Source organism: Chaetodon auriga, chromosome 12 (genome assembly GCF_051107435.1).
Source record: "Chaetodon auriga isolate fChaAug3 chromosome 12, fChaAug3.hap1, whole genome shotgun sequence".
NCBI classification, from domain to species: domain Eukaryota; kingdom Metazoa; phylum Chordata; class Actinopteri; order Chaetodontiformes; family Chaetodontidae; genus Chaetodon; species Chaetodon auriga.
In genome coordinates this window covers 5485371-5508798 of record NC_135085.1, presented here as the reverse complement: position 1 = coordinate 5508798, position 23428 = coordinate 5485371, and the positions used below count along the sequence as shown (strand labels likewise).

Sequence of the window (23428 nt, the reverse complement as noted above, 5' to 3'; positions counted from 1 at the left end):
TCAGTGCTGTGAGTGGCCATGAAGCAAAATATTACCAGGCAGGTATGGCATCTTAGACAGCCAAAGCTGCCTCTGCATTTTGTTTTTTTTGTTTTTTTTTCTCTATTCTGTCAGTCAGGTTTGCCTGTATAGGAAATTAAACTGAGGCTCAGTGTCCACTGTTCATTGATTCTCCAGCATAAAGCCGCTGTGGTGGCCTATACATCTGCAAGGAGACAATAAACCAGCCGAGCAGCTTGTAGCATCTCTGACTTATTGAAAGCACGCTGTCTGCTTTGTAAGACACTGGCTGTTGCTAAAATCCCAACACAGGGCACAAACGATTTGACGCTGACGCCATATCAAGTCCGCCTGACTTTTCCTGCGCGCTCACTGAGACACAGCTTGAGGTGCAACACAGACAGAAGAGTGGAAAGAAACATTAATGGAAAAATGACACTGTACATCACACAGGTCATGGTTTGATAGCTTGGTCTGGTTTTGGATTTCTGATACTGCTCTGAAGATGAAAACAGCTTCTGTTATTTTTCAGTTGACTACGTTTGTCTAATTTCAGCTACATTACCGTAGATTGAGCACAAAATATCTGTGTCTTTGGCTGCTACATGTTCCATGATCTTCCCCCGCTAGTTGTTCAGTCTGTGCGCTCTCTTGTGCTGAGCAGGTTGTGCACAGTGGCTTTATCTGAGCTTTTTGCTGGAAAGAGCTCCCTGCTGCGTGTAGAAACAAGGCCGACAACGATGGAAATTGGAAATTTCTGAAAACTCAATACAATTTGGCAAAACACAACATTCAGATAACTCAACGCTTCTCGTTTGTGGTTAGACAGAAGACAAGTTCCTGGCCACAGTTCAATGTCCTTTCCTGTGTTGTGAACTGCTCTTAGCAGTGTCCTCGGACAAGTTTTAAACTTCTGAAAGGATGGAGGAGATACATTAAAAGGGCCTTCTTATCAGCAGGATGAACACATGCTAACACATGCTAACACATGCCAGTTCAGAGCAGGGGTTCTCAAACTTATCACTCAAAAGTTCACATCTGATTTTCATTCAAGGTCAGAGGTCTGGAACAATTGGTGGTAACAACACAACATTAAATCAGTTAATGAGCATCAGATCTCTTGTGGTTGGGTCAGCATGGAACCGAAGCAGACGAGGATCAGACCGTCCATATTTATTTCTGACTCAGACTTGTTCTTACAACTGCATTTCCACTAGTTATTGTGTACGAGAGAAAAGGAGACACATTCAGTATCTGTGATTTAGGAGCTGATAGCAGATTCTCTGGTGTAACATTAATGTGTGAACTCGTGAATATACACCGTATATTGTATCAGTGTGAACACACTCCTAAACAACATGGAAAATGCATACTGATAACGACATACTGAACTAAAACATGCTCTCACACCTCCATCAAGGAGGCTGTCGGTGCTCAATACAAAAGCCACAGCTCATCTACAAATGAATGAGGCCTGATCTCAACCAGAAACTCCTCTTCAGGATCCTAGGAAACAACAATTGGCCAATGAAAATAAATCCAAGTGATTGTCCAACATCCAGTGGGTCGGCTCCAGGGAACCAGCAGCCTGGGAGTGGTTTGAAGGTGGGCTGATGTAGTTGGAGAATAAACTGATACTGTAGAGCGGGTGAACCATTGCAGACTTTTTGGCTCTTTGTCAGGGGTTGGAAAGCTAATCAACAATCACTCTCAGGACTGGACCTCTCTGACTGGTGAGTAACAGTAGATGTGTGCATTGGGCCGAATGGGAGGCTCTGGTGGGCTGGATGTGACCCATGAGCCGCCATATGGGCTGGGTCCAGACTGACTTGCATTTCAGTTGGGATGCAGACTGAGGTCGAGACTTTGTCCAATCTGGTTTAGAGCGCCCCTCCTGTTGATCCAAATCGAGCAACAACCCAGCTGAACACATGCGCTGAACTCTGAACTGACTTGGGTTCTGTCCACTTAAATAAAAAGTGTTATCCCAACCTCGTGTAATCTGACATGTCGTGTTTTGTGAACTGTTTGTTATTGGATTTTTTTTTTGGTTTACTGAAATGTGTTTTTCCAAATCTTGTGTTGTGTTCTGTTGTGAAACATTAATAAAAAATATTGATGAGTGCAGATTTAATGGAACAAAGTCTGTCTTTTGTGTATACATAAAGTCAGTCCTGCTAAAACAGTGATTTGAATTTTGCTGTTTGTTTTGCTTGAGAAACCAACCCGTGGTGCTCTGCTGTCTGCATCACAGATTCAGATGCACTGCAAACAGGCCGGGTACTTGGGCTGTGTGCCTTCCTCACAGCCCATAGGGAAACTATGGATTGGTTTGTCTCGCTCGACAGGCTTTTCAAAAACACGCCAAGCTGTGATGCTCAGAGAGCAGCTCTGGAGGCTGGGACTCAGCCGAGGCTACTGCTTTACAAGTGGTCAGGGCTGCATTGATTTAAGGTTTATATGATCAATGTTATCAACGTGGGTTTTAGGAGGGTCACCACATGAATGTCAATATCTCACAAGCTGAGCTGTGTCACAATGACCGTCTCCTCCTATTAATTAACCAGCTGGCGCATGATATTGGTGTGTGTGTGTAGGCGACTCTTACTCCCTTTATAAGGTAAACATCCTTTAATGATCACTGGGAAATTATAAATAGTGAAATGAATAGTGAAGTTAAGTGCTGAAAAGTCACACTGAAACTAAATGTAATCACAGTCTCTGAGGAACTTAACTAACTAAACTAATTAAAAAGAGATATCGAGGCTGAAAACTTCACACATCATGTTGACATTACACATGGACACAGGATTACACATGATGGCTTTTTGAGGCTGCTTTGGATATTGTAAGACTCGACATAATTCAAAAGATAACACACATAACACTACGATAACATGGGATTTTTATATGTTCTGCTACACTAGAATTTTGGTCTGGAGATGGTTTTGAAACAGCACGGCTAGTCAGTGTCTTCCTCAGAGGGTGGAGCTGCACCAGGAGGCCTTTGGGTCATGCATGGCCATAAGAGATCAAAAGATCCTGATGAAATCTGCTTTACTACCACAAGCACTGTTAGGTTGATCCACACAGAAACTCAAAGCTCTGGGAAATACATGTGAATGCGAGGGCTGTCAATTAATCAAACACAAAAGGCATCGATGTATTTGTTTTTCAAATGCACGCACTTTCTCAGATTTGCGAGGCCCAGAGGAAGCATGTGAGAACATGAAGGTGCTTTCTTGTGCTACATCTGACTTTCATTTCTACCTCCATCTGTCATCAAAGCTTTAGACTGTTACTGCTGGAGGAACCGAACCCTCCTCCTCTTTGTTGCAGTTAGGCATATTAAAATCCATACCAATTCCATATTTCTACAATAGAAAATGTACAATGTAGGATTGAAATGTAAGCTGGTGATGCTCCAAAATATGGGCTTTCTTTTCTTCAACTTACTATGGCCAAAAAGTAGTCAAAAGTATAAGATGCTACAACCCCATATTTCTAGAAGAAATACTGAAGACATGACCTCAGCATCCTCATGTACTTTGACAGGTGACAGGTTAAATGTCATGTCAGTGTTTGTAGTTTTCAGACACATTCATTAGAAATGTTTCATTATTTTGATGACTTCTCTCCCAAAAATAAGCTGCACGTCCACAATGTTTTCATCCTCTGTACTTTCCAATCTGCTCGTAAGTGACTGCGGTATGTCAGGGCGGGGTTGGGGGGGGGCGTTGCCTCATTGTTAAAAGGCAGAGTGTCCTGGAGTGTGTCACAGATTTTTTTTTTAGGTCAAAGAAGGAGACTGCTTTGAAACGTACGTAATAAAGTGGCTGTCCGTGTAATTTACTAACTCTCAAACCTACCGTATGTCTGTTGAGGTTCCTATTTCAGGAAGGCCAAAGCAGACAAAAACAAAGGAGCAGCCTGGCAGCATTTGTTGCCGTTAACATCAGACACCATACGGCTCTGACAGACTCGACTGCTCCTCACCTTTTGGGTTGAGTGAGCACAGTGAGGGGCTTTTTTCACACTACTGATCCACAGCAAACTTGTACCTCAAGGGCTTCCACACAGCTGAGGTAAACCAAATCTGCCCATATTGCCCAAACTGTTCGCCATCCAGCAAAACTGACAGCGTGAGTAGTTATGTGGGCCAGACCTACAGTATTTCCGACTGCAGAGAGCTGTCGTCTAAAACAAGATCATTTCATTTCATTCTATCCTTTCTTCTGTTAAATTCTGTTATTGGATGTCCACTTTTTTGGTTTCACGATGCTTGCAGAAATGAAAAAGTTGCTTTATGGCCTCGGAGGGAAAAAAAACAATAGAGCTAAAAGAAATTCACAAGGGGCAAAAACATCAAATCTAACCCCTAAGCTTGAAAAACCATATTAGTCTTTCATATAATGTAATTGACTTGGTTTGCTTGGGATACCTCCGTTATATTTGTGATGATTGGATTGATCCATTGAGGCCCTGTGGCAAAACAGCAGCTGATTAAAATTTGGAAATTAAAAAGGGAGAATTGCGAGGAGCAATGATATACTGGAGCTCAAGAGTCTCAATAAACCGATCGTGCCATACTGAATATCTGATACTGTGTTAGATATAGACTGTTTTTATGTCTTTAGTTAGTGTTGGGATTTACGGTCTCTGGCTGGAAGGTTCAAGCTGAAGTTGGGAACGTGTGTTTGAACTGCCAGCGCCTCACCTGGTGTTGGTACAGACATACACAAGGTTAGTCATCTATTATGGATGACCAGGCCCAGCCAGCGGAGGACACTGTGGTCACCTTGTTGGATGTGAATGCACAGGGAGAAGCTTTAAAGCCTGCATGAGGCCTCCAACTTTTATGACTGGATATGACTCACTTGTTCAAATTTTGGTATGATCTTCCAAAAAAAAAAAAAAAAAATGACTGAAACTGACTGAAGAAATTGTATTCCCTGGTAAGATTATAGCCTGGCTGGAGTCACAGACAAAAATCGCTTTTCTGGCCTCAGAGTCCAACTTTGGTGCAGTTCATTGAACCTGATTCCCCTGTAGGATCAGGCCCATAACAAGCCTGGCTTGTCTTCAAGCCGAAAAATGCTGGAGCCACAACTCCTCCATTTAGCATTAACAGTCTTGTGGAGGGCACAGTGGCCAGGCAGTGAACTGTGGCAGATTGGACGTTCTGCTTCCTGGCTGAGCCGACCTGGCCGGGACGTGCAGACCTGGGACCATTTCAAGTCCAAAACATGCGAACAGCACTCTAAAACACAACCCTTGAGATTATAAAGGCAGGATTTCATTTTGCCATTAAAAAGACCAGTGACCTTTTGTATATTGTTAGTGGAATATAGATTGAAGCAACTATTATTACTAATAACTGCTTATTGTTTAAAGCAAAAAATGAGTTTATCTGTGCAATAAGACCATTGCTGACATTTTGGGTGCTTTACCTTCAAATGAAGAGTTGCGATTATCTGGCTTAGTTGTTGGTTTGTTTACAATGCTGTCAGAGCACCTTTACACTGTGTGATCTTTAGGTTATTGGAGACAAAAGTTTACAATCTTTGTTCGTCAGTCCAAAATTCTGATCCTCCATCGCGTTGTGAGGCGTGTCATCTACAGCCAATTCGGAGCCTTGTGAACCATAGACAGAAAACCAAAATTCAGACGGTGTCACAAGTTTAGGACCAAATGATCACAGTGTGACTGCTGCTACAACCGACTTCTAAGAACCAACCAATCAGCAGGCAACATTAAATGATAAGATAACACCTTATTAATCCCCCATAGGGGAAATGAGGGATTAGGGGAATGACACAGGATCCACTGTCTGGTGTGACATTTTGTATGTGCCAGTTTTGAAGAAGGTTCAGGCAAAAAAAAAAAACATATCAGTCTGACATGTGACCAAGACTTCATTAGACCCACAGTGTGACCTGCAATAAACATAAACAACAGTTGACTCGTGTTAACTACGTGAACGAAAACTATGACGAAAAATGTTTGTTAATGACCTTTTTCCATGATGAAGAGATGAAGACGAGGCGGCACTGATGTCACGACACAACTTTGACTAAAACATAGTTTAAAAAAATAAAAACTTTGCCAAAATTTCTCTTTATTTTCATTAAAAAAGAGCAGATGAAATATTATACACTGTTGTTATTGTTTTTTCCATTGCGCAGTTCCATTTCCTGCCATATCAGGACGACACTGGCAGCACACACAACGAGCAGTCAGGATCTGGTGAGTGAGTGTGTGTGTGTGTGTGTGTGTGTGTGTGTGTGTGTGTGTGTGTGTGTGTGTGTGTGTGTGTGTGTGTGTGTGTGTGTGTGTCAGTAAATGAAAGTGTCGGTTGCACATTGGCGTGTATGTGAGAGTGTGTGCACGCACATGTTGGTTGGTGGTGCAAATGTTGGTTATATGTGGTGGATGCCGACCTGAAGCTGTAGCAGGGGAAACTTGCTAACTGATGGGTTTTGACATGTATTCAGTGATATATAAAAAAAAAATGTGTTTATTTGTCCTCATTTGATTTGATTTGGCATCAAAATAAATCTGGATGTATTCTTAAACTGATATCATCACCCCACTGGGCCAAACAATGTCTGCAAAGCTGCATTCTGAGTCCTTCAACCTGTGTGTCACATCAGAAAATGATGAGATAACATCTTATGTGAAATGACTTTGACTAAAATGATGTACAAAACTGACTAAAATGTTCAACATAGAGTACCCTGATGAGTGAAAAAGGTTTCATTGACTAAAACTAGATTAAAAAACAGGATTAGAAACGATTTTCTTTTGTTTCATCACGTTTCCTCCCTGATGGGTACCGCATAACAAAACACCAGGAAGGTTTCTGAACATGATCTAAAGCAATTAAGACATTCACAGGTGTATCCCAGTGCTTTTTTTATTCACCCCCCACACTACTACCTCTGCTGCCCGCGGCTGTCCTGCAGTCTCCCAACACTACAATGTAAAGAGGTCCAGTGACAGGTGTGTGCTTGAGCTAAAAAGCCTGTAAAGCAGCCTTCACAGGACTCTTTTTGTATCCACAAGGAACTGAACAAGTGACACGGCTTTGGATTTATAGGTCGGGGCCTCCAGCCGGGTGGCAAGCTGCAGCGGGGCCTGGGCAGCGCAGCGGCAACACCGCTTCCATCTGTTGTCACGGTCTGCTCATATCTGCATGCTAATCCTTCTCTACCCACACCTTCATGAAAACACCCCTGTGGCAGCGCGACTGCCGCGGCTCTTTCAGGATGAGGAATTAGCAGAGCAGGGAGCACAAAGACACAGACCTGAGGTTGATGGGATGTGAAATGCAGATAGAGCGGGGAGTAAAAATACGAGATTAGAGGAAAATCAAAGAGGTAAGAAGCAGAACCCTCGCACTGGCTACCTCATTTCCACATAAAAATGTTGTCATCACTCAAGCCTGTGCAGCCGGCAGATCGGCCCCGCGTTTGCTAATACATGCAAAACATGCAGAGGGAAGTCAAGGTCAGTTACGTGTTTGAAGGTCTCAAGATCGGTGACATTCAGCGGCGCCCTGCCTGCGTTCGGCAGATGTAGCTGCTGGCAAAAGTCTTCCCAGGCTGACTAATCATTTGTGTATGCAGCTATAATATGCTTTCAATGTCTGAAAATACATATCATCCATCAAAGCACGATTGTAATGTCTTTGGGCTGGAAAAGGGCACTGGGAGTAGGTGTGGCATATCTAAGATCTAATAAATATACATTTCCTCAGGCAAGAGGAGGAAGCTGTGAGATCTAAGGATTCATTTCCTACTCTGCCGACATAGCAGATAAGGTTTGATACAGTGCACGCATGCAAAAATCTACATTTTGCACCGTCTCCTTTATAAATGTATGTTCCCCTCAGAAACACAGAACATTTTGCTGCCTATAGTCTGTGAACTGTCTCTTTGAGAGTAAAAGCACAATTTTTTTTTTTATGTTTTAATCAGTAGGAAACCCACTGCTTCAATACAGGAGTTCCCCCTGACTCCCTTTGTGTCTTTGCAGTTGTGAACACACACCATACACCGCGATGAGCATGTCCCTGCCCTGTGGCACACTACACACTCGATATGTGTCCAGTACAAACAAATGTGACAGCGGTAGAGCTTTTCTTAAAAGCTTTGACTGAGATATCGTCTACATTTGCCATGAAGAAGAGTTATTACACCAGAGAGTGAACTGTAATACACAGAGCTGCTTTGTAAATGAATAATATTTGCCTCTAAAACAGCCATTGTGCCGGGACGGGCATCTGCAGGATTTATCTGCTCGCTAAAACCCTGAAAAAGTGTGCAGTCAGCTGATTCATTTGGAATACACAGGGAAACAAAAAGAAGAGGGAGGGACATGTTATCTCATCTCAGAGATGATATCTTTGAATATGTATCAGCTTCAGGGAAAATAACTCAACCGCAGTCAAGAACTTCTTTATATTTCAATGAAGTATCTATCTTAATGACGTCGAAACAGAGTGAGAAAAGCTATTTGTTTCCTTTATCTTCTTAATTTTGCAAATGAAAGTTTTTTTGACTGCATATCAACATATATTGTGCTATAAGGCCTCTGAACTGTCTCCATTTCCAGCTGCTGTGTGAACACAGAGAGTTGTACCATGACAGAGATGTGCAGGATGCGGAGCTCCTCCTTCGCAGAATCGTTGGCTGGGTCTTCGGTGGGTTCCGGGAGGTTCAGGCTGCCGTCCTGGTGATGAATGTGGAAGAGCAGAGTGCCATTTTCCAGCCACTGCTGCCTCCAGCGCACCAGAGGGATGTCCTCTGAATTCCCAGAGATCTCTGCCAGACAACAGACAAAAAAAAAAAGGGAACTAAATGAGAGGCGCTTTGGTGCTGCAGCACGTTTCCTTTCAACCACCGCCAACGTATGGAGATCCACTGGAATCTGAGCAGTTTATCAGACAAGACTTTAATTTAGGGTTTAATTTGAATCATTTAGATTTAACATTTAAAAGACACCTGCTAATGAATGAGATACAACGGAGTTCATGCTAATTTTAAGAATTCATTATTAAAACTGTTAAACAGGACAGGTTCCATTTCGCATTTTTAGTCACACTCGCTGTATGTCACACACATTCATGCCCCTTGCAGGATGAATCCTCATGATTTCAGTGATCTCTAACATTTCCTCTGGCGCCACCACGCCAACAAATATTGGATGGGTTTCCATTGAATTTGGTTGAGATATTTATGCTCCCCAGATGTTGAATCCCACTTGACATTGGTGATCCCCTGATGTTTTATCTACTGCTACAAGAAGGTCAAAGTCTTAGTTATCCAGGAAAAATATCTCAGCATCAACTTGATTTGGCTCAAAATTGGGCACATTCATGGTTCCCTGATGATGTACCCTAATGGACATTTCGCCTGGCATGTCTAGAGGTCATGCTAAATGGTCAGCTGTATGTTGATGATTAGCAAATGTTAGTATGCCAAACTCAATTGGTGAACAATGTCAGCGTTAAACCTGCATGTTAACAGAGAAATTGTGAGCATGTCAGTATCCTCATGTTAGCATTTAGCTCAAAATGATTAGCATTGAAAGCAGCCACTCATATGCTGCAGTCCAATGATTATTTAGGTCCAAAATAACGCAATAATCACGTTCAAGTGCTTGGGTGGAGGAGTAAACGATGGCCAATTGCACTTCATGTGCAGTCAATGCCAGCCATCACCTTCATGAAACCTCTCTATCAGCCGAGTTTCTATTTATGTTAGGCAGAACAAAAATCACAAGAAATTATTAACCTCAAAAGATAAAGGTGAGTAAACAGTGATTGTGTGGAGGCAGCAGAGCATATGAAACATTGTGCTTTGTGTCATACCTCAGCTCCTCAGACAACACATTACACTCCTCGCTGTTTGAATTATTATTTATGTACGCCAAAACACACACACAGAGCAGAAATGGAAAATATTAGAAATGCATGACGGAGCTTTATGGGCGATTTTCTGTTATGTAAGTGTAAAGAGTAGCAAAGATGCATCACGCTCATAAGTCATGAGAAGTTAGAGCACCAATGAAAAGACATAAATTGAAACAGAGGACAAAGAAAGTGCAACAGGGACTCCAGAGCGAAGCCCATCTCCACACTGCTCCAACAGGCTGCTGCTGGAGCTGAACAAACGTGTTCTTGGCCAGATTTTATGGCTCCACTGGAGTTACCACAGTAAACATGAAGAGGTTATTTGGCTATTTGCAGGTCAAAAGATGTTTAGACAAACTGGGCTGCATTTGGTTAGAAAGGGAGTTTTATAATCAAATGGTGTTTCGGCACTTTTTGGTCTTAACTGTACATCGACATGCAGTAATTCAAAAGCTGTTCAAGCAACAGTTAGATGGAGAATAAAAACACACCTTCAATTAAATTCAAATTCATTTAGATGCTGTTAACTTGCAAGTGACCAAATCTTTGCTCACTGATATAATTTTCAACCAATATAAGTTTCTTACATGAAATTATGTCAATTTCAACAAATAAAAATGTTGTTGTTGTAATGTATTTGTTTACATTTACACACACACACACACACACACACACACACACACACACACTGCTCCATCACAAACTGAAACATGCTGCCATTTTTCACCACTCCTTATTCTGTTTATGGATTACTTTGGACACTCTGCCATGAAATAGACTATTACACTAATTGCTAGCATGACCCTGTGCTGCACACAAAACTATTATCCAGACATACTATGCCAGCTCTCTGGTACACAAGCTATCAAATCATTTAAAGCTCGTTTTACTCACAGATGTCACAATGAACTTAACAGAGAAGCAGAGCAAGCACAATGCAGAGCAGAGAGGGATGGTGGGGGTGCACTGAAGGGACACAGGCCATTAGTGAATAGTCCATAATTGATCAAAGTCCATACTATGTGCTGGTTTATTCGTGCTGCGGTGCAGCGATGGATGCTGGGAGAAATCACGGTCTGTAAATAATAATGAGGATTACGCCTGATCAAAGGAAAAAGCCCAGAAATGAATGACTCAAGCAGTAAGTTCAGGCACTTGTGTTAGCATGGGAGAAGAGAATTAGGACGGGAACAACGAGGACTGGAAAGCCAGGGGAAGGCGACGGAGCCGTGTAGACTGAAACACTCAAGACATCCAGCTCTCTCACACCACAAAACCTACTTATCACTGTAAGGGCCTTGTGTCGAAAGCTATGTATAAGCACAGACTGACCTCGTGCTACACAAGGCCATTACACTGATTACTGCCTAAGATGTAGCTGCAAGCAAGATTTTACTGCTGATCACAGCCTTTTACAGTGTGCAAAACTTTAGGAACATGGAATTACACCACCTTTGCACCTGCACAGGGTGGTTCCCAACTGATTCACGGCTTTATTTTGTTGGTTTGTTTGGCCTGTTTCATCTGTGTCTGGGATTCATGCTTTAATGTAATGACATAAGTGATTAAAGATCAGAGATAAAGTCCTTGCACTTAGTCATTCAGGCTTATTAAGGGGTAGAATTAAGTTTGCACATGACAGTCATCGGGAGTGCTACACAGCCTGTAAAAAACAGCTGTATGATGTATGACCAGGCTGTGTTACAGGCAAGGGTGTTGCCCAACCCAGTTCAGACGAAGCCACGGCCACTTCCGTATGACGAGTGCCTCGATGGCTGTGTTCCCATGGAAACTGTGCTCACACAGGTCACACCTCCGAGCCGTAACGGGAAACATGGTGCACTGAATTTGATGAATTTAATGTTACGGTTTATCAGAGTGTTGAGTTAACAGTTTAGAGGCTGTACTCTCCAGTTGTGCCTGTGTTTTCCTTGCGGTTGGTTTGGAAAACAAACAGCCAGCGGAGGTGCTGGATCAGCGGATTGCAAGCTGTCCTTTCCCCAGTGAACACATCGACCTCTTCAACTACTGCAGCTGTGTCTTCGGGCTAGGAGGGGCCAGGCTGGGTGTCTGCGGGGTTGCCCCCCCCCCACACACACCGAGCTTGTAAAAATGATAGCAAGGGCTTAAGCTACTTGGTTTCAGTGGGGGCGCGGCGTGGTTGGGGCTGGCAAAGCAATACATGCAACCAGGTAAGAAGGGTTTAACAAAATGCTTTTTGTTGCATTGTGGGAAATGTAGGACCAGGGTTTTTTGGAGCTTATCATAATATTGCACCCTCTGTTGCATCATTTTGACCATTTTTCCATCGGTTTCTGGTTAGGCCCCCAGCTGAGTCGCCCTTTTATCTTCTATTTCCATATCATCTGAAATATTTAACTCACCCCACATACAATGACTTTGATCTGAGGGGTCTCACAACTGTTGGATGGATCACCGTGGTACGAGTTTAGCACTAATTAGCACTCAGTGACAAGTGTTAGCGTGCTAACACATGAAACAAACACTATTCCGGCTAGGCTCAGCATGCTAAGTGTCATTATGAGCGTGTTAGGATGCTAATATTAGTATCTGGTTCAAAGCTGTTGTGACCAGCCTCACAGTAGTGCAGCTGCAGACTTTTAGCCATGCTATCCTGATTTTGTTTTTGATCTCCTGGGCTTTTTAAAGTAGCGAGCTAACTAATGTCTCATGTAAATGGCCACCACAGTCTATGTGCACCATCTATGTAAGCATTTACCTGGCTAAACTATTCATGGTAAGAGCAGCCATCATTAATATTTTGTGCACACACTGTACATACATAAAATTACAATGCGGTCCCTACCAGCACGTCTCTTCCAGCTGGGTGAGAGTACACCACCTTCTTTGTCAGACAGCCCATTACACTGATTACTGGCAAAGAAAACACTTGCATGCTGGATAATAGCCATCACCCTTATATGGATTATAACCTGTTTACAAACCAAACTACTTAATGCTTTTACTGTGACACAGCAGTGTGTGTGTGTGTGTGTGTGTGTGTGTTTGTAATTGTGAGTGTATAATAAGGTTTGGCCTGACAATAACTGATGCCCTCATGCCGCAGTGAAGAGGGAGTTCCCTCTGCCCATAGATAAGATTTAAGAGTCCCGGCCGGTTTTAACCTAAATGCAAATGATGTGCCACAGTGTGACAGGGCACTTTTAAAACGTGTGCTCGTTCTCCCCCTGGGGACTAGTTTGCCATGAGAGCAGGATTAATGAGACTGCTGCCTTACTGCACGAGGCCGTGTACAGTACCACCCAGCAGCCAAGGAGGAGTAGGGACGACAGAAAGAAAGAAAGATCAAGAAAAAGAGAGAGAGAGAAAGAAAGATGGGGAGGAGGATGGAGAGGAGCTGTGGAGAGTGGTGGAGAGGGAGAGATAGAAAAGAGAAAGTGGCCACCTACCAGCATTAAAATGGCTCAAAGTAATCTGATTATGCCACAATATTAGTGCTCCTCCACTGAATGCAGATTTGTTGAACCACTTAGATTCAAGGAGTTTCAATTCCTTGAAAATTAAACTGACAGAGCATCTATCTTAAGCATTTACAAATCCTAATCTTTAATCGCAGCATAAACAAATGTGCGGTACCACCACAGAGGGTCCCAGCACGAGGCCCTTCTCTGCTCCCTAATTGACTGGCAGACCACTCGGACTGCATGAATATGATAGATTAGCAAGAAGTCAGAGTGCGTCTTGTGGCTGTCCCAGGTTTGCTTACATGTATATCGTTCAAAGCACTTTGCATTAAAATGAGATGCCAAACTCAGGAAAATCTTGTTCCAATTCTCCAAGTCACAAGTCTCAAAGACCTCTGCTTATCCAAGCACAACTGATATAATTAGAAAAGTCTCGCGGGGGATTTAAGAGTTTAAAAATGAATTCAATACTTACTGTGGCAAGATGAATGCAACACCAGAGAAATAAACAAATTACAGCAGTCTGTCTGGTGCAGTTTTTGGGGACATGATGGGCACATTTCTGGAGAATTCAGCGATATAATGCTGTCAGATTTTAGCACCCAGCGGGGAGGTTTTGTTCTGTTCCAGGCAATAACATCACAGTGAAGAGTCAGTGCTGGAATAAAATCATTCATCTTGTTGGAAAGTGCTGGATAAGATGAGGGGCTGCAACAGACTCATACAGGCCCTCTGGGACCTTTTTGGGGCTGCAGCTTACTGTTACAATGTCTCTTTGTGCTTACTGTCACTACAATACATGAACGGGTCAGTTCATCCATATTACAACACACATGATCATGTACTTCTGACCAAGCCTATAGTTTGGATTCCATTTGTTCAGGTTATTAGATTTTTGTCTCCTGAATTTAAATAATAAAGTTTACTGAATATTAAATTGCCACCTCAATACAATAGAGGTGATTGGATCAGAGTGCAGAGCCCTGACGTCACCTTTGGGTCAGCTGCTGCTCCACGAGCTGCTGCAACTCAGTGCAATCTCTCATTGAGGGCTTTTAATTGGTCTCTCTGATAATTTGAAGCCCGTTCGTAGGGTTTACCAACTATATAAATCAGTATCTTCTACACGCTTTCAGAATTTGACCCAGCTGAGATTTTGATGAAGTTGCACCCCAATTAATCCTTCAGCATTCAAAAAATGCAGCTCTTAAGAGGTTTTTCCACAGCGGCCGACCAGACATCAGAGAAGGGAAAAGTCTTTGTTTTGCAAGTCATGAAGTAAAAATCAACAAATCTCAAATCAAGTCCAACTCCTAAACTTTGTATTTTATGTCCTAAACAAGTCATTGTGGCCTAAAACTAATTTAATGCCATGTAAGGTTTTTTCATCCAGCAAGTGTGAAGTAAATCTACCAAAAGGAGGAAACCTTTTAGAATCAGCTTTGTAATATGATAAAATGATCAAATGTGCTTCAGTTAAGTTTCTCCTTTGACACACTCTTTCAGAGTCAAATTTGAGCGTTAACACACGTACAAATGTGATAATCAGAGGGGTCATCTGTTGTCGGTCAAATTCACCTTTCTGTCCTGTTTGTGCAGGCTGATTGGCTGCTGTCACACCCACTGACACATCAGTTGTCAGTAAAGTGAAGAGCTGAGGACGTTTCTCTTGGCCTCCTCATCACTGGGGTCTTTTTTTTTAATTCGGCAACTTTCAGGTCATGACATTCGAGACTATAGTCTGTTGTGTGATTGGAGTTCACACCTTGTGTGGTCCACTATTTCACTGCATGTCACCATGATTGTTTCTCCTGTATTTAAACACTCCAATGTCATCTTTGCAACTTTTTCAAAACATCTGGCTTTGCAACCCCCAATTAATCAACTTTTAACTGTTATAGGGGCTATAATAAGAATAGGTTGTTTGTAGCCACATGCCGTTAAATTCAGACGGAGGGCCAGAAGTGAAAACTGCAATGGGGTAGATGAAGGAAAGGTCTTACTGGGCGAGTTTAGGTGAAATTCGGAAAGAAAGGTAGACACACAAAATCAGAACATATGTTGGATGTGACCCTTACGTTATGAAAAGAGCGATTTTTCAACTGAACTGAGAGTTTTGCTGCTTCTGAGGCAGTAGACATCGCTCCACTTGAGAGAACAAATTAAATTAGATGAAGTATGGAGGCATACAGTTTTCTTGTTAGCGGCTGGGTCCACAACAAGTGCTCCAGGATGACTGTTTGGTTTTTTCCAAAAGGTGCATAGTTTTTCATTTTCCTGCGGATTAACCGAGCAGCAAACATACAGCGCCGCGGTATTACGGTTGTTTGCTAGGTTAACCACTCGCAAAGGTCCAGTGAAATGCCACATGGATCGTAGCTAAACAAGACAGGGTATGTTATTTACATTTACCTGTTTTAGGTAATTTAACGTGGAGTATGAGTGATGTTTACGTTACGGTTGTTAGCTAGGCTAACCACTCGCAAAGGTCCGGTGAAATGGCACTAAATACGCGGATTGTCTTGAAACAAGACGGTACGTTATTTAGGCTCAGCTGTCTTAAGTGAAACTGCTAAGGCTGATGTAACAAGTGTTAGTCATGTTGCTTAAACCGATTACTTTAAATCTATCATAATAGATTTAAAACAATAGCTAATGTAACACCATTAGCCGACTCGGCTAATGGTGGAAATCAGCCATTTTTTCCGGCATCTTTCATTCAATATCTTGCATTTTTCACCTTTAAGAACAACATTTGGTACTCAGTCAAAGCTCTTCCTGGTTTCTCGGTTTGATCAATCTGAGCAACCGTAAATGACACAAAACCATAAGCATTTTGAGTTTAGGGAATCTGGCCTTCCATCTGTAGTTCGCACCCCAACAAAAGAGTGACGTCATCTGCAAACAGCCCATTCCCATGATCAGAAATGATTCATAATGATAACAGAGTAGCAAAATTGAAAAAACTGAAAAAAAAAAACAAAATAGAAAAATAGAAAAGGAAAATAATTAAAGATGTGTTCATTTACAGGAATACACCGGGAAAGACAGGCGAGTTATAATATGTGTAGGTAGTTGCAGGCAGAGTTTAAATGAACTGTTCTTACTTCTCTTCATCGGCTGTGCTCACAGCCTTGGAAAGCTATGTTTAAAAAATTCAACAGCAGCATCTGTGTCGTTCTTACTCAGGATAATCCGCAGACCTTGCCGTCATTACTTTATATTGGGACTTGCAGCACTTATCTCAAACAAACACAAATGAACTAATAAATCACCACTAATCGAAATATACAGAGTAAATACATGTATAAATACCTAATGTACCAATGTAACGACACCCACAGTGTTATTTAAAAAAAACTCTAAATCCCGTATCTCCACACAAAATGCAGCCTGTGTCTCTCTCCTTTCCCAGAGGTTGTAAAGCCACAAGTGTACTCTCTCCCTCTAAACACTGTTCTACTGAGACAACGATAACAATCGTCACATTGAGCGGTCACCAGAGGGCATGGCGATAAGCAGAAATTACTTTGGTGCTGTTGATTCTGAATTCCCCAAACTTAGCAGTAATAAACGACTATTAAAGAGAACACGACATTGTTGAGCTGAGAGCCCCGCAGCTGAGAGACGAAGAGTATGAAGGAGAGACAGGGCTCTAATTTCCAGATCATTATTCCAGTGTGAACACATGGAGGTCGCCCTTCAAGCCTGTCCTCTAACTCCACCAAAGTGATGCTGATTTCTGAGTGGGCTGTGGAGGATCCACTTAACATAGTAAACACAGATTTTAGCCTCGACAGAGGGTTAAAGGATGACTTTCACATAAAACCTTTGTTTCATAGTATCTATGGTGGACGTTTGTGAGCTGGCAAAGTCCAGATTGTCTGTCTATATGAATCTTATGTCCCTATCCCGCATATGTCTGTTTGCATGTGTGGCATGGATGGAGTCATCTCAATATTGCCATGGAAACCCATCTTGAAGGGATCGTGACAACCATCACTCAAAAAAGCTCGGCCACAATATAGCGCATATTGTAATTTCAGCACATCTCAGCTTCTATATTTGAGATTCCTCTGAACGGGATATGAGATTATCCGCAATGTGATAACGTATCGTCTCATAAGGTGAAAATTTTAATGTGCTGAATATTAAGGGAAGGCTGCTGAGTGGGTGCGCTGAAGCTGTGCCCCTTTGCCATGTCACATACAAACAGTATATAGTGCATGCTATGAGTCTATGCTTCATTTGGTTGGTGTCATATTGTTACATTAGGCAAAAAAAAAAAATGCCAATGCAGCAGGCAACAAGACTGTCCAATGATATGATTGATGGACATCTCCTCTGGAAATGTTCAACTAGTCCCTTAACTTTGACACTTCTTCACTCTTCGCCCCACTCTTAGAACTGGTATGTAGCATGAAAAGTGCTCTTTCCCCTCTGACTGCAGGCGGACTTTGGCAGTTATTTTTGAACAGATTGACTTCACCTTACAACATACTTCAGCATGTGCTCACTCTCAGTTAACACCAAGGGCAGGCACATGCAGTGATTTATATGGCTCAAGGTGTTTTATGTTATGCTGAGTCATTACTCAACCCAGCATAGAAACCAGTTTTCCTGAGTCTAGTTGGGGCGATGATGCACTGTGCTGTGAATTTTAATTCGGCTCCAACTGCAATCAGCATGCAGTCTGTTTCACTGCTTTTCAAAAAGATAAATAAATAAAAACAAACAAATCTCCAAAAAAGAGATTTCAAGGCCTTTAAAGAAAAAAAAACAACATGTGAATATCTACTGATGTCTTGATATTGATTTTCACGGCCAACTTCACAATACACAACTATAAATACCAGCAAACTTTCAAAGAGCTCAACGGAGCAAATCAACATCAGCGTCCCTGAGGCTTCCTGTCTTTTATTTTCTCCGTTATTCTTGTCAAGTGCTCTGATCATATATCTCATATTGGTTATAATGTCAATGTGTGTATGTACAGTGCAGTACATAGACACATGAAAACATTCTATAGCCTACCTCACAGCACGGCCACATCTCAGTCACGATTTACAGTCTTGATGACATGTGGACACCTGTTCCATTATTCCTTTCTTCAAAGCACAGCTGAGGCCTGTTCAGCTTTGGTACACAGTCATTTCATACGGCCAGCAGCTTCACTCAAGGTTTGAGATGACACGTGAATGTAGCTTCTTGGAAAATCACAATAAAGTGGAACCTTTTGTTCTTTCTTATTTTTGTCAGTTGCAGATGGCAACACAGGAAGCAGGCACAAATTCTACTTTGCTGTTCTGATTAAGAAGGACATGATGTTTGATGATGCACGAACAGGGCTCATTATATTTAACAAGTTGAGGGATGTAGTCACCACATCATATATACGCGTGGTACTTTGTGAATGTGCTGCTTTAGATATGCATCCCCTAGAAAGATGTAAACTTGAATGCTTTGGATCTTCATTAGAGTGAAAAGTGATTGAACCATTTACAATATCAAAACAGAAACAATGCAGCAGTCAGTAGAAGTCCTTTTAGAAAACAATTCAAAGAGCTGTTCCACCCGGTGACCGCATCCATGATCCGTTTACGTCCTGGCAGGTTTAACAGTCTCTGTCTGGTGGTCAGCTCAGCTGTCGTAGTTGAACTGTGGTGAAAAAACGCTGCTGCACGCCTCACTCGACCAAGCAGAGGGCTGGCGTGGCCGACGTTCAAACCCGCTGGTGAAGCGAGGTTTAAAGTGCATGAAGAACACTTTGTGTGGGGACAGTCCAGCCTCTCCCACTGCTAAATCCATATTTCCTGCATTGTCTGTAATGACAGCAACACCGTGATGATTGTAAGTCTTCATGTTGTGCTCCCACTTCAAAACAGCAGATTTCAAAACCTCAGCCACGTTCAGTCCAGTGTGTGATTGGAAAAAACGACGCGACTGCGGGACAAAACTTTCATTTCCCATTCTCTGTTCATAACGTGAGCTGTGACTGTAATATAGCTTTAAGTCACTCGTCAAGTCCATCCATCTGTGCTTATTGAGCTGCACTCTACTCCTTTAAAGGTCTGATTCACTTTAGCTTTTGTTTCTTGGTACAGAGCCGCTATCACTGTGTGACTAAAGTGAGGCCTTGGATGAATTGTATACTTTGGCTCCAGCATTGTCGACCACTGGAAACGGTCTTAAGTCTTTGGCTGTATATTCACCGAGGCATCTTGTTATTTCTTCAGCTCTTGGATGGAAGCGGGGCCCCAAATGTTTCTTTCAGGCCCCTCTGGCCTGGCTGAAGCTTTGTTGTTGTTTTGTTTCCCGTAGCGCAGCTGAACGTCGTCCGACAGTATTTGCAAGTTGTTTTGCAGTAGTCATTTCTTGAAATGGGTAAAACAAAATGTTCTCACATATTATCTCTAAAAGTCGATGGAGCATCCTCAATCTCTTTTCATTATCGGTACATTCATCCGTAATTTTCTCGTTGGGTTGTTTTTTTTAGCAGTGCTTGGCTTCCAAGCAGAAGATTATGGGAGTCTGTCTTTCTTCTTTCTATTGCTGCCTCTGCTACTCAAACAAAAACCATCCAGTTTTCAACAAGGAGGGACAGTAAATGACCATGTAGCATCATAGATAGTGTCACTGTCCCATGATGGCATCAAGCCATATTTCGATAAGAAAATTGCAAGATTCGATATATCGTTTCATCCCTACTTATAAAGCTAGCACTCCAAACTCTTAGCAGGGCTGATCCATTATGGCAAAAATCATAATCATGATTCTTTAGGTCAGTAGATCAAGACTATTTAACATCAATAGTTGACTTTAGAAACATCATGCATTTAGTGAACTCTTTTTTTAAAATGTCTTTTATAGAGTGGATTTCATTGAGCTTTTAATATAATTCAACTGGAATCAATGCAAAATGCACTGCTAGTCAACTCAAAGAAACAGGGGCAGCAGGTGATTTGATGTAGAATCAACAAAATGTCCGAAATGCATCCCCCACGTTAACCTTCCACCCCTCCCCTCCATCTCGTCGTGGCAGAGACAGTGCAGAGGCAGAGGGCTTGGTTAGTTGAATATGTTGGTCTAGTCTGCCTGACTCATTGATTCTTTATACTGACTGAGGTTTGTGCACCCTAGAATCTATGGCCCTGACCACGGCTCTGAAATATCAGTAGTTTAACTGCTGTGTATTGATAAATCCATGGTGCTGTCTGTGGTGAAGCAGCAGATGGATTTGTAATTGCACCTTTTTCTCTCAGTCCTGCCCTTCTTAAAGTTTTGTCTTGGATCTATAATATTCTCTAAGTACTTAATTCTATACTATACCGTAGTCTGCACATATACTCACACCACCATATAGTCACCTTCATGTTTGAAGAAATTCTGCAATGCAATGTCAATAAACAAACACAAACACTTATGTTCGCAGACCCGATTGATCAACCTTTTACTAAGGAATAAGAGAAGCAAAAGCCTCCATTACTGTTGAGTCCAGCTTTCTCAGCAGTGCTCACTCACTGCTGTTTTCACTCTTACATTCCAATTTGTAACTTCCTGTCAGGGGATAAGTGCTAATATCCGACCAGAATTTAATTTAGGCATATAAAGTGAATGTATAAAGTGTCCGAGTTCGAGCTAATGGCACGCTCCCCTCCGGTCTGGCCCCACTTTAGCTCGATAAGACAGGTGTATTTTTACATAACATCTTGATTCTTGTTTTCGGCATGCAGGCGTTGTGTCTTATTATAACAGCACACAACGCACAGTGACAGCAGCCGTGAGAGGCAAAGACTAAACGGGATGCATCTGTTTTAAATTTTAGCAAAGGGCTGATAGTTTAATGTGAAGATATCGACAGACATTCAGAAGCAATGAGCCAGGCAAAATCAGCAGCTAAGCAACGGTCTGAGAGAAATGCTGTTTTCCGATGCCTGTTTGCCCAGTGGGAGAGGGAGAAGGGGTGGGAGACCATATGGCCGCGGAGCTGTGCACTTGTACTGGGATTTAACAGCAGCAGAGAGGTGTGTGTGTGTGTGTGTGTGTGGAGGTAAGAGGGGGTGAAGGCTGAAGCTATTCTGCTCACATCCTCATGCGGTGTCAGGGGAAGCTGCCCTCTCATACCTCTCCTCTCACAGTCATTGCTTCTGGTTAGAGCGAGGAGGAGAAGGAAAGATAGTAAAGAGGGGTGGGGGGCATTAAAATTGAAGCTGGTGTAATGGGATGAGTCGACAAGGAGGGGAGTGGGGGAGAGGGTGGACGGGATCAAGAGGCAGGGAGAAAGGAAAACATGAGAAAGATACAGAGTTGGGTTTTGATCGGAGGTCTAATCTAAATTCAAACTTCAGGGTACAATCCCTCCACTGCTGCTATAACCCCCCTAACACAACACACACACACACACACACACAAAGTTCCCAAACTGTGAGCTACACAGGCATGTAGGCACACAGCAGCCCAAACATGTCTAGAATCCTTATCAAAGAGCTCCCTATCACCACCAGCACCCACAACACAGTCAGCAAATCTGGGCTGGCAAAATGGAAAAACTTCTACAGCAATTTCATCAGCATGATGACTGAGGATATTTCCCAGAAAGACAAAATTAAAGAGAAACCCTGATGATGGTGCTAAAACACTCCTGAGGTTCATACTTGAAACACTTTCATGGGTAGAAGAAAAAAAAAAAAAAAAAGCCTGAAGAAAGATTGCAAAAAGGTATTCCTTGTGATATTTGAGTTGTACTGACATGGCTGAACCGCTGCATCTTTTGTTTTAACATCAGAGCACCCCTGGCACCCTGCGTGAGGGATGGAGAAGTGAAAAACAAAAGGCATGAGGAGAACAAAAGCTGGAGAAGTCATTCACAGTCAGACATAAATGCTCGCATGTCCCAAGGGAACACTTCTGGGCTCGTTTTAAGGTGTTCGTCGTTCAGCCTTGCCAATTTTCTACATGAATGAGAGCAGGAAACAGCACAATCAATCAACGTCGGTCGCTTTCCTCACAAGCTACCCAAGCCGGGACTTTACATATTAACTGAGACAGCCGCCAAAAGGTAATTTGCGCGAGCCTGAGAAGTTGTTCTTTTAAAATTTCATGTGGGATGATTCTGTATGGCACATGGAGCGTAGAGGACAGGAATGGCCCACTTCAAGGTGAGCTGAGATCACAGGAGGTTCGGCCAGGAGCTCGTATAAAAGACATGTGACACTCAGCGCGATGAGACTCAGCGAGACTGACCCCCCACTTGGCTGCGATTACAAATTCCACTCGTGGAAAGTCACACACCCTGCAGAGTTTCTGCAAATGTGATCACACAGATGAATCCCATTAAAAGCGAGGCGCAGCAGATGGATCGCATTGTTGCCAAAATTGGAGGTTTCAAAAACGGTTTCGACAGGTTGCGGAGCCGTTTAAATGAAAGGTGCTGAGGCGTGACACATCGCTGTATGTGGAGGCAAACAAAATAAAGCTAGGGCTGCTAACTCTGCGGCTACGGCTTTGTTTGATTCTTACATGCTGAAGATACAAAGTGGAGTAAGCAGCTCCTTAACACTGCAGAGCTCCGGCATCCACTGATGTGTGCAGGTAGAATCACAGTTGCTTGCTTAATCTGTTGTCTGATATTTCTAGCAAATGATGCTTTGAGGAGGAATATTTCAGTTGATTACATTACACCAAAGCTAATGATATGTCTTCCTCTTGCCATGGGGCTTTTCCACAGCACACAGGTGTTTCCACTCACATTAATAATCTCTTTGCTCTTTTGTAAGTGTATATATACAATATGTGTGCCAGGAAACCATGACAGTATGACAGGACCCTGGAACTGATGCGGCTAAGTGGAAGTCAGCCATCAATAAATTTGTTTTTCACACCTGTGCTTTTCCTGCCGTGGAATCAGAATGACTTCCTGTTTCACAACACACCTGTTGATGTTATGTCAAAGGGTCAGCTAACCCAAATGACACAAAAACATATTTTCTGACTCACCGTAACAGAAATCACTTACTCATTACTTAGTAGTCATTGAAATAGTAAGTACATTACTTAACTAATTACT

General features: G+C 42.5%; 1 protein-coding gene across 5 annotated transcripts in view; it reads right to left on the bottom strand.

Moving 5' to 3' along the window:
• Nucleotides 1-23428, bottom strand: part of astn1 (astrotactin 1) — a 361427-nt gene that overhangs the window by 284047 nt on the left and 53952 nt on the right. For all 5 annotated transcript variants that reach the window (XM_076744683.1, XM_076744682.1, XM_076744685.1 and 2 more), the window contains exon 2: nt 8644-8825. In XM_076744683.1, the coding sequence (XP_076600798.1) occupies nt 8644-8825 (182 nt within the window). The remainder of the gene's footprint in view (nt 1-8643; nt 8826-23428) is intronic.